The sequence below is a fragment of the Cyrtonyx montezumae genome, unplaced genomic scaffold (genome assembly GCF_038088225.1).
Source record: "Cyrtonyx montezumae isolate F1298 unplaced genomic scaffold, pur_monq_1.0 scaffold_19, whole genome shotgun sequence".
In the NCBI taxonomy this organism is placed as follows: domain Eukaryota; kingdom Metazoa; phylum Chordata; class Aves; order Galliformes; family Odontophoridae; genus Cyrtonyx; species Cyrtonyx montezumae.
The window spans coordinates 458,900-471,157 of record NW_027071925.1 but is presented as its reverse complement, the minus strand read 5'-3'; the positions used below and the strand labels follow the sequence as shown (position 1 = coordinate 471,157).

Sequence of the window (12,258 nt, the reverse complement as noted above, 5' to 3'; positions counted from 1 at the left end):
TGAAGTGGCAAAGCATTGTGTTTCAAGCAACTTTTGGGATCAAGGTGCTCCACTGCTCCGTGCAGCCATGGAAGTGGCCTCACCTGTTTGGACAAGAGCTCCCTGCAGAGCTGGTACAGAGTAATGAACTTCCTGGCTAAGGAGCGGGCCTTGATGAACCCCTCAGCCACTAGCATGATTTCACAGATCAGCTCAAAGTCCGGCACAACCATCGCACACGGCCTAGAAGGACAGGACAGAAAAGAGCAGAACCTTTGACTACCAGCCTTATAGAGGGGACAGGCACAATCTGCTGCCAGTGTTAGTATGGACTGGGCTTGAATTCAGAGGACGTACTCAAAATGAAAAGCCTGTGCTACCAAGTGTCCTGATCACAACAGGGTACTGGAGCGAGATGACCCTTAAGGTCCCTTCCAACCCAAACTGTTCTATGATTCTATACTGCAGCTTATGCCACCCCAAAGACTCAGAAGCTGCCTGTCCAGTTCTTCCTGAGTTTATCTGAGCTCTGTCCTGAGCTGAAACATGAGCCTGTGTTTAAGCTCACCTGAAAACATCTGTGCCAGCACTGATAGGGGAAAACCATTCTTCAGAAGAAAAACTGTTGAAATCTCCTTTCTGCAATGGTTTATTTCCAGGCAATAGTCTTATCCTGATGGATAGGAGAGCAGATGCTAAATCTGCTGAGTCAGTGATAGTGAATACTGTGTGAGACTTAGAAATGGATAAAACCAGTGGCTTGGTGCAGGAACCTGCAGACAGACACAGATCTGGGCCTCTCCCCTACCTTCTCTGAAGTCTTAGCACTGCACTTATAAGAGAGCAGTCCTCTCCCACTGCAGGTAGAGCTGGTGTGGGGAAGGGAGCTGGGGCTGGGAGCCCTGTGCGTGCCCACCGAGCCCATGTCCAAGTGATGTGTCAGTAGGAAAACAGCTGTCTGGGCTCATAGAGATGTGTGAAACTGAAGCAAGTGGGATAATGATTCCCAAAGCAGAGTACATAGAGACTGAGGCCACCTGAGGCAACTGTTCTAGAGGAAAGTGAGAGGGAGGGAGATCACAGAATCATAGAGTGGCTTGGGTTGGAAGCGACCCAACCCACTTTGATCCTGCCCTGTCCAGCTGAAGGACCAGGGCTGTACTTTTATAACAGACAGCTACCGAGGAATGAGCCAAAAGGCGAACGAGGAGCCAGAATGCAGCTGTAAAAGGGCAATGGATTTGCAGTGCTATCTTCCTGGACTATTCCTGTGAGACAGGTTGTGCTCTGACTTCACCAACGCAAGGCACAGGGCTCACCTTCCCTGAATCTCTATTCCTGGACCCTGGCTTCTTGTGCAAGGTGGAAATATGTAATCCTTCAATGCATTTTCTCCAAGGAAACAAAGTCAAACTTGGATATCCCAAAAGACAATTTCTGTCAGCCTTACACAGGGCACAAAACCTGACCTGGACTCACCTGAACAGAGCTTTTAAATTCTCGGGTAGCTCTGTTCGCCCTGCGTAACCGGGGTTCATGGTGATGAAAATTCCCACCGAAGGCACCAAGCTGATGTCTTCTCCAAGAAAATTGAAGGATTTCTTCTTCTCACGTATTGCATCCTGCACACTCTTCACCTATGAACCAAGGCAAAACATTAGCTTTGGTGTTCAGTGACTAAAAAACTCAATAGGTGACAATGCTGCACTCCTTACCCTTGGCCCCATGACAGACAGGACTTACCACTGGTTGGGTTTTTTTGTTGCAGTTTCATTTTTTTTTTATTAACCATATAAATCTTTATACGGCATTTGGAGTACATCCGTGTGCCAGTACTTATCTCCCATCACAGCCGAACTCTGACAAAGCAAAACAGAGCTGAAGAGACTGGGAAATAGGCAAAGGAGCTGAAAAGAGTTAGCACCGTTTCTCCGTAAGAGCAATGGCTCTGCGAGAGCTGCCCAGGCCCCAAAGCTTATCGCTTCTTAAGATTCTGGGATATCGGATGCTTCATTTAAACCAAAATCAGCAGGCAGAAGCTGCAAGGCCTCCCCTGCCACCTTCACTCACTAATATTACACTGTCCTTTACATCTGTCTGATTGCAGCTTTGTTCTTCTCACTCCCTGGGTTCCAAAGAGACTGGGTTTATTAAAGATGGATCATCTCTTTGCAAACAAAACTTGAGCACGGGAGAAATCTATTTTCACCACTCTAACCTCACTGCTGTTTGCCATCTTCAAGTTAAGCAATTAATGGAATATTTTCCTGTAAGGAACCACATCGACATTAGCTGCATGACTAAGACAGCCAATTAAACATCGCCATGGTTACACTCCTAATGGCAGCCAGCGATGGCATGACAGCTGTGCTGCTTTCTTCGGATGCGGCGCTCCAGCCAGGAGCGAGAGAATCATTAGCAGTTGAGTCATATCTGGGCTTCTTTTGTTCAGCTTCCCCTTTTATTTTAAGATCCTCAAAGACTTTTTTTCAATGACAACTTTCAACTAGAATCTGATGGAAGAGAAAATGAGGGAAAGACACACGAGCTCCTGTACTCGCCTGGGGCTTCTTTGGGATGTCACATAAGCTACCAATTATGACTTAGAGGGAGATGAGAAGAGAGAGGAGTCCACGGAGGGGTTCAGAACGTCTCTGACTGAAGCATCTACAAGAGTACGGAAATTTCTGGGGTCTAGACATTTCTTTCTGCAAAACTGAGCCCAAAAGAGAATCCAGGAAGAACTCTGTACCTCCAGCAAACATTGCAATCCTAAAACCCTGCACACAATTGATGCTTGGGTGCAGAAGAACTCGAACCCTTCAGCTTCCCATTTTTCCACACTGAAGTTCCCCAAAGTTTAGTGCTGCCTGTCAGAACTGCTTCAGCCTGGCCAGTGCAGCTGAGCACCCACCCTCCACCCAAATGCTTGAGGTAGTTGGAAGCTACGGGTTCCCCATCCCACCTTACTTCAGAGATGTCCCCGGTGATTCAAAGGACACCAACATGCCTGAGTACAACATCCAGACACAGTTCAAAGTAATTCCAAATTAATTCCAGATTTCCTCACTGGCCACTAAGAGGAGGGAAGTGCCAGATTATATATAAGCCCAAGAGAACAGGGCTCCCTAGCATGATGGGGAGGGTGGTCTCACTACCAGCCCCTCTTCCAGGGCTGCTGATAGAACTCACTGATCACAGAATCAATTGAGTAGGAAGGGATCCTTAAGGGTCATCTAGTCCAACCCCCTTCAGTGAACAGGGACACCTACAACTCCATCAGGTTATTCAGAGTCTGCTCCAGCCTGACCTTGAATCTTTCCACAGAACTGATAAACCAACAAGGAGATGAGAAATCATCCTATAGGTGAAACGGTTATCCACAGGCAGGCACAGCTCAAACAGCCCTCTCTAAGTTTTAATTCCACACTTCCTGTGCATCCTGGGCAAGAGCATCAACCTGCTGCAGGTCAGCAGAGGTTCCAGTCCTGAGTACCACCACTGAGCTGCACCATGGGGCTGCAGGCTTTCCTCCTAGGAACTGTGCTCACTCTGCTGGGAATGCCTCTCCTCACAGACACTGAGATTAAATCTACATCCACATGAAAACCAAAAGAAGGGAAAAAAGACTGCATGGGGTTGGTGACAGGTAGGTATTAAGAAAATACATCTTGGACATATTTCTATTTGTCACATATGATACAAAAGCTGTGCTTGACTGGAGGCAATAAATAACCACCAGAAAGCCCAGCATGCCATGGATCAGCCCCAGACATTCCCCTCTCCTCCCTGCATGGCAGACTGAGTAGCCATAACACACTTCTCTAAAAGGATGGGCTGCAATTATCTCACACCACATTAATGATGCAAGCGTATTTCTCAGAGGACAGTGCACAGAACCACAGCATATACTGATCTGGAAAAAGGTAATGCCTCCACACTAATGCTGTAATTGCAGGAAAGAAAAGAAGCGACAGAAATGTTTGCAGTGTAACTGCTTCACGCTGTCAGTGCTGTGATTTGTGTGTGATAACCCTGGGATATAATCCCTCACCCACGACACTGTGAAAGCAGCAAAACACACTTCCCATGTTTACTGCTGCTCTAAGAGTGCAGCAGGGCTCTGCCTTGTCTGTGTTTATTTATGAGTGTTTCTCCACTTACCTGAACAGCCACCACAGAAAGGACCTCAACTGAGATCCTGTTAAACTCATCAAAACAGCCCCAGGCTCCTGTCTGGGAAAGGCCTTTGTAAATATTCCCACAGGACTGAAAGAAATGAAAATAAAAAACAGAATGACAAAATTACAAGAGTGACGTTAAGAGCGGAATCGACTTCAGAAGGAAAGAAAAACAAAAAAAGGATTTCCTTATTTTATTTTCTGTCTGTTTATTTTTAGCAATTTACAGTCTATTGTGGGTATTTAGAAAAGTGCATGGAAACAGCAGACACAATTACAATATTTATAGCTCTGCACAGTTTGCCACTTGATTTGCTAATTGCACTTTCTTGATCTATCTGTGCTCTAGTTTGATTTAAAGGTCACCTGTGCTGAATTACTTATGGCTCTGCTTCCTGGGAGAGCCCATAAGCTGAATAAAATATGATCTAAGGCTACCAAAATCACTGTACCATGCCAGAGCAGCAGAGAGCAAGGCTTGACCTGACGACTTCAACCCTCTGCAATGACTGAAGGTTCAGCAGACTTTGCCTTTATTTGGCAGAGAACCTCAAAAAAACCAGGACAGGTGCCATTCCCTGCCAGGGCACATCAGCCTGCGAGCACGGTGCGGAGAAACGACCAGAGCTGAAGTATTAACACAGACTTTTCAAGCACTTCACATGACAAACTAATTCCAGAAGGAAAGGGAAAGGTGTAACGAGGCAGAGAGCAGTTTGGTTCTCTGCCTCTCCAAGAACCACATGCGAGTCTTCAAAATGGGAGAAAAGGAGAACTGTGGAAAGGAGCAGAGAGAGGTGGAGGATGGCAGTGATCTCAGTGGGATTACTTCAGGTTTCACCAGGCATCCCCAGGCCAAGGTGCCAGCACTGCAGTACCTTGTAGTCCATCTGCTCGGAGCAGTTAAACACATACACCATGATGCCCAGGGCTCGCCCCAAATCTTTCGTAGTCTCTGTCTTGCCGGTGCCTGCAGGGCCCGCAGGTGCTCCGCTCATGGTCAGATGCAGGGACTGAGTCAGGGTGATGTAACATCTTTCACAGCAAAAGATAAAGGGAAAAAGGGAAGAGATTGAGACTCGGTTCAATGAGTTGGAGTGCAGAGCAAAGGGTCCGAGGCAATGCTCTCAGGAAAGCCTCTGCTCTGCAAAGCAGAACCTGAGCAGAGTGCACATGGAAGCTGAACATCCTCCTTTCCATTAATTACCACCTCCGCCTGGTTGTGTATTGTCTGAGAGATACTCAGCACCTCCCACATGTCTGCTGTTGGGTCTTGAGCTTTATTTGAAACCCCACTGATACCGAGCATACCCCAGGTAGCATGGGGAAAGGCTTTCTGAGAGACCTTCCTCTTGCCGCCTAGTGCTCTCCAACTCAAAGCATCCCGTTGCCCATCACTGGTAGAAATTCGCTCAGATGGCCGAGGAATCATCCTACACAGTGCTGCAGCATGCCCCAAAGCTCCTCTGTCATGCTCATGATGGGCACTCAGCAGGTGCCCAAGCACAGGTGTCTGTGGTCCCTATAGAAGCCACAGAGTTGTAGTCAACATGACAACTCACTAATACATGGGGTCTTGGCTCAGCTGACTAACATAGTTGACCTGAGATGCTCCTGGCCACTGAGATGTCACATAGGATAGGAAGATGTGATCCAGGGTCCACATAAGACTTGCATGTTTTTTAACAGGCAGCTGGAAGCCAGCTGGGGCACTGCAGAACATCTCAAGTCCCTCCAGGTATTCCCATAGAGACAAGTGGACCATGCAGGAGGTGCCTACTTCAAGACAGGTTGAAAGTCTTCTAAAATCATCAACTCTGGGGTCGAGGCATGGGGCTGTGGACAACCCACGCCAAGGCAAGCACACAGATGAACGTATTAATCTGTGAGCTAAATCCCAGCCTGGGATCAGAGCCACAGATACCTCAGTGGGTACCACCGCCAGGTGGGAGTTAGAGCTCTGCTGCAAGAACACTGGGATGTGAGGAAAGAACAAGAGGGATGTGGGATCAAAACCAAACAGCCATTGTTGGCAGCCGTGTCTGACTGCACGGCGCAGTCCAGCTGTGGCGGTGGCTCCCAGGGACCTACCTGTCAGTCAGCGGAGTGATCACAAGCCGAGGGGTGTTGCCAAGATACTCATAGGAGTAGAGGAACTGGGCATCACAGATGTTGGCGAAGCAGTGCCGCTCCTCTTCAGACCACCTGTGTCGGAGCTGCGACAGCCAAACGAACGCCTGCGCACTGTCCACCTGCAGCACACCCACAGGCACTGCCACGGAGTGCTGCTGCTGTGCCGGATCCCCACAGCAGCTCAGCACCACGCAGCCACCCCCCAGGAGGGATGGCAGGAGAATTGGAAAGGTGAAAAGTCATGAGAGGTCATGGGTTTGGATAAAGACAGTTTCCTAGTTAAGTAAAAGCCACATGTGCAAGTAAAACAAAATAAGGAATTAATCTGCTGCTTCCCACGGGCAGGCAGATGCACAGCTGCTTCCAGGAAAGCAGGGCTCATCAAACATAAGCATTTCTTGGGAGGACAAATGTCATCACTCGCGATGTCCTCTCCTTCTCCCTTCTCTAGCTCAGCTTTTCTCGCTCAGTATGACAGCACATGCTATGGAATACCCTTGACTGGTTTGGGCCAGCTGTCCTGGATCTGTCCCCTCCCAACTCCTTGTGCACCCCCTTTCCTCACTGGCAGAGCAGCACAACAAGTACAAAATTCCCTGACTCTGTGTGAGCAGTGCTCTGTCACAGCTAAAACATCGCTGTCCTATCATAACTCTTTTCCCCCAAAATCCAAAACATGCCATCATACAAGACTTGACAAAGAAAATTAACTCTACCCTAGCTGGGCATACACAATGCAGGTACAAAAACAGTAAGTGCAATGAAGCTTTCCTGGGGGTTGGGCTGTGAAGGCAGGTGTGAGGAAGGTCATTCTACCCCAACACAGTAGGAGCTGCCATCTTCCCACCTCCTACCAGCAGAGGGGAGGAACCAAAGCAGTGATCACAGCTTCACCACAACCTGGGCAGAGGCACCAGCTGGTCGAGCTGAACTCTGACTCAGAGCAGCACTGACAGGGGCTGCCTCCTCACAGCAAACACTGCAGACATAAAATCAGCCATGTATCTCCCACCAATGAAGCAAGCGGAATGGCATGTGGCTGGCCTCTCCCTCCTTCAGCCTCCCCCTCCAATGCCCAGCTGAGGACCGTGCTGAGCTGCAAACACAAACCTTCTGTGCTATCATCTTTGCCACCACATCTCGAGCATGCACGTCAATGGTGCATATTGTCATGATTTTCTGCCTGTCACCCTTGGAGAGCTGCCCGATCAGCATGGTAACGAGGGTGTTCAGCTGGGTCACTTGCTTCTTGTGGTACTCCTTCATGGCGTTCTCATACCCTTCTTCCACCCTGGCAAAGGCAATCCCAACCTCCGTCGTCCACCAAATCTGGGTGCAGGACAGAGCCACCTGGGGAAAGGGGCAGGCTCAGTACCAGGGAGAACAGCAGAACTTACAGAGAGCATCTGAGCCATGAGAGATCAAAGATGAAGTACCCGTGACATGAAATTAAATATTTTTTATACAGTAGTCACAGCAGACAGGACAACAGGGACCTGCTCAGCGACATTCATTTAAAACATGTCAGTGATAAAGACATATTTAACAGCTACTTATTAGCAAATGAGCATTTTTCACATGCCAGACACAGCAGTGGACGCAGAGCTGGAGACCTTGAAGCTGTCAGAGGTGCATCTGAAGGGTTCTTTCCTCTCATTAGCCCTCACCATCCATCTTCATCTCTCTCCTTCTCTGGGCAGATAAACCTCTCTTTGACACAGCACTGTTCAAGCCCATGAGCACTGTAAACCAACCGAGAGAGTATTCTCCCTGCACCCCCAACCAGACCACGGGGCTCAGCCTGGAGTCACTGTTAGGAGAATAGAAGGACAAAGGACAACTCATTCTCCACCACTCCTGGACAGCACAGCAGAAGGTGCCCAGTCACAGCGAGGTGCTGTTACTGTAAGAAGCAAAGGATTGAAGAAGGCCAAGAGCTGCCTCTCCCATGCACCAGACCAAGAAGAGAGAAACAACAGCAGATACCTGAGCAGGGTAGTCAAAGAGCCACTGTTCCCTTGGCTTCTCCTCATACGCCGTTACAGCTTCTGTCATCTCATCTCTGACTGCAGCCCTCATGCTGTTCAGCACATGATTCAGCCAGACCTCAACCTGGAGAGGAGATTAAATCACAGTAACACATCTGCTCTTCTTAAGCACTTTTGGCTTAGGTGAAGATACAGGATGGCACAAGCATCTCAACTCTCTAAACAAGCCTCAGCCTCTTTCAGACTCAGTGGATATAGATTATTCTGGTAGTGGACAACTTGAATGTGTAGATGCCAACAGGCAGATCCTTCCTGAACTCAAGCTATGTGAGAAACCAAAATGAACTCCATGGATGAGTAATTTGGAGCAGTATGTTCCACCTCCGGGCCACAAGAAGAATCACAGCAAGGACTTGGGTGCAATGTGCCAGCAGCAGGCAAAAAGTGCTGCCAACTTTGGAACAAGATTCCTCCTGAAATTAGTATTTCACAGACAAAGTGGTCACTGACAGCACAAATGCAGCACGCTCCATCACTGTGCAGTTTGGTGGCTGATGCATCCTTCAGCTTCTTGTAAGAGTCGATGCAGAAAGGCATAGCTGTGGGGACAGACAAGCTGAGCAGTACCTCAGTAACTCATCCTACGAAGGAATGAAGATGGGAAAATAGGAAAAGAAATTCTGTTTTTCAAAAGATGCCCATGTAGAGGTACTATGGAACAGCTTAGTCTATTTCCAACGTGCAGCTCCTCCCTTATGAGGATATTTGTAACAAGATGTAAGACTGACATTCAAAATGTCTTAGAAAATAAATAAATAAATAAGTAAATGAAACCCCAATTAGCTGGAAAAAGACTGCAGCCCTTGCTCCCACTGTGGACTGCAATGCAGTGGGACCAAGGGCCACTGAGTAGGGAGCTGTTAAATCACACAACTATCACTTCCAACCTTTCTCCCATTAAAGGGGAATAGTGGAGTTATATCACACCATGGCAATATAAGACCAAATACAGGGTGGGAGAGCAGACCCCCCTGGTCCATAAGGCCCTTCCTCTCACCTGTCCACTGCAGTCACACGGTTTGCTGAAGCTGACATACTCCTCCTCCTTGCTGTACATTCCCAAACCAATCTTGGTTGGCTTTTGCTCAGAGTCCAACTGGAATTTCAACTTGGCCAGGTTGTCAAACAGTTTGGAAAGATGACGTTGTACCTGCAGGCAGAATCGTATAAAGTGACTGAGACAGGGCAAGCAGAGCAGCCATCACCATACACAACTCACAGCCACGGTCATGTTTATAGAGAAGCTCTTGAATCCCCAGTGGGACCACAGCTTTTCATGCATGGCCAGGATCACAAGCTTCCTGCTGTCCCTTCCAATACTTCCAGCTATTTCTACTCTATTCACAAAGCAGATGTGCCTTAATAAAGCATATTTCTCCACTGAGAAATCTCCTACATAGGGTAACAGCACAGAAAGCAAAAGTTCAAACACTGCATCATCTCCTAGTCCCACTTTCCCTACCATGTAAAGTTGAGAGGTCTCCAGCCATTGCTTCACTTCATTCTATTTGCACACTTAAGAATTTTATTCACTGTGAATCACTCTGTTTACTCGCTATTAGAAGACTTTTTCGGGGCAGTGAAAAGTCATAAGATCTCCTCCATGGTGAGATAAGACCTTTATTCTGACCAACATCCATGATAAACAGCTCAGCAGCTCAGACCTTCTACAAAACCTCCACCTTGACCAAAAGAGCTCTTTGAGAATGAAAAGAATAAATGAGTCCTGCCTTGTTCACACCTGTATGAGACTGCCAAACCTTGGAAGGTGCTGAATAGTTCCAAGAACAAACTGTCACTCTGCACTGGCCCAGATTAAAATCTCTCCTTTCAAATCTTAAGTAAATCACAGTAAATTTTTCTTACATCTAGAAGTTTCTACTCACACATCCCCTCCTCCCATACCTTGGCCAGCCCACAAGGCTCCAGACAATCCTTGGTATAATCTTGACACAGGAGCCCTGCGTACACCTGAATCTACCCAAGTTCAATATCTAGCTCAAGAGGATAATAGCATTGTGCATTTAATCCTCCTTTAGGGATGATCAGATTTTGAAAGTACAGTGGAAAACCTGAGAGTATATTCATGTATGATCCTACTTGACATTTACTTTGATTTCACCACAAATAGATTCAAATAACAGAAAACACACGGAATTTCTTCATACTCCAGGGAGCATTTTGACACAGTATCTTCTGTTTCCAACTTTTTTTTTCCTCTCCATGTTATGCATCAATCCACTGGGTATCTGTGATGCTCTGAGGGCTGAAATCAGCCAGTAGAAGAGGCAGGAACAAGCAGTGGTAAAGGTTAGCAATAAATAACAACATTGCCAAACGCATGCACAGTCCTGCTTGATGCATGCATCCCCATTCCCTAATTAGATGAAAAGCTTGAAGGTGAGATTATCCACTACTGAAAGAGGAAACAAAGAATTTATTCTTTATCCAACGACTCTTCATTTACTGCACAATTCTATTGGTTTGATAAACCAAGCTCAAGACAAGTGATGCACCCCAAGCACAGCCAGCACTGTGCAGCCCATGATAGCCCCCATTCCCTGACAGCACTCCCATACCACTAAACAACCCTAACACTGCTTTGCTCTGTATGGAGAAACTTCTGCAGAACGTCTTGGAAATGAATCCACCAAATTCTGCCCTCTGTGAGAAAGGAGGAGTTTGTGCTCATGTGGGGAATGCAGGAAAGCACACAGTCCTAAGATAGGACTGTTACTACAAAATCCTCCACTACAAGTAAACAGGAGGAATTGCACATTTCAAGGGACTTCACCCTACCTGGCATTCAGAAACTCAGACTGGAGCAGGGCTGCATCTTCAAGAATGACAGTTCCCTCTCAGCTCACCATATCACAGTGCAAACAACACCAGTGGTTTGGCACCATCAACACACAGACAAACTCTGCTTTGTGTGATGCTTTCAGAACCATCTGCAAACATCACCAGGGTTACATCTGACAATGGAGCGTGCTCTGACTTTCACAGATGACAGATGAAGTTCAGTTGTGAAGGGATTATTATTTAACCAAGTAAGGGGGTTAGAAAAAGCACTCAGAGAAAGGATAAAAGTCCGAGGACAGGGTCTTCTGCCGTGACATCACTGCCAGCTGGAAAATGCAAAGGGGACACAGATCAGTGCTTACCAGCTGTGGGTTGGTGCCGTTGGAAAGAATATCCAATAAATCTGCTGAAGAAATGAAATAAAATCTGGGAAAGGCCAACCTTTTCCGGTCCAAATATTCAGCCAAAGCCTTCTCACATAGCGACAGCCTGGAGAAACAAAGCGAATAAACAGAGCCCAGGACAGGCAGAAGAATATCCCTTCACACTCCACGATGCAGTAGGACAGACTCTCCCTTGCCATGGGAAAACGTCAGACATGAGCTGAGCCTACGGTCTGGTCCTCAACAGCTCCTCCTGAATAGGGCAGCATAGCGTGTAGTAACTCAGACCTTTCTGTATCCACAAGGGCCAAACAGCCCAGGAGCCAGAGGAGCCTCATAAAAAAGCAAGAACAAAAGTGGAAGAAGCTGGAAAGCATCTGCAGTCTGACTTGCTGTTTCAGACAAGTTCATAATTTTCACAGGTGATTTCACACTGGGATGAAAGTTTCCATAACTGCTTTTATTTTAACAAGCTGTATTTTAAAGTCTTATTCAAACCTAGTCAGCTCTTTGTGTTTGTGAAGCCTGAAGGGAAATTTGTTTGCTCCAGTCTAAAATAAATCTTTCAGTGTTTACATGCTAAACTGCTGCTGAGCTTACAAACTTCATAAATAACAGGCAGCTAGTCCTCTGTGAGCAACACTGCCTTTACCTAATATATATATTTAAAAAAGCACTTTATTTTAAGAGGATAGTTATTACTGACAAAAAAGCTACCATATTAAGCTTTCA

General features: G+C 46.9%; 1 protein-coding gene across 1 annotated transcript in view; it reads right to left on the bottom strand.

Annotated features, from left to right (window-relative positions):
- Window positions 1-12,258, bottom strand: part of DNAH9 (dynein axonemal heavy chain 9) — a 180,951-nt gene that overhangs the window by 130,520 nt on the left and 38,173 nt on the right. The window contains exons 22-30 of the mRNA XM_065735131.1: window positions 11,506-11,632; window positions 9,339-9,491; window positions 8,280-8,405; window positions 7,404-7,643; window positions 6,252-6,412; window positions 5,039-5,195; window positions 4,144-4,248; window positions 1,459-1,616; window positions 84-222 (exon numbers count right to left, since the gene is read on the bottom strand). Of these exons, the coding sequence (XP_065591203.1) occupies window positions 84-222; window positions 1,459-1,616; window positions 4,144-4,248; window positions 5,039-5,195; window positions 6,252-6,412; window positions 7,404-7,643; window positions 8,280-8,405; window positions 9,339-9,491; window positions 11,506-11,632 (1,366 nt within the window). The remainder of the gene's footprint in view (window positions 1-83; window positions 223-1,458; window positions 1,617-4,143; window positions 4,249-5,038; window positions 5,196-6,251; window positions 6,413-7,403; window positions 7,644-8,279; window positions 8,406-9,338; window positions 9,492-11,505; window positions 11,633-12,258) is intronic.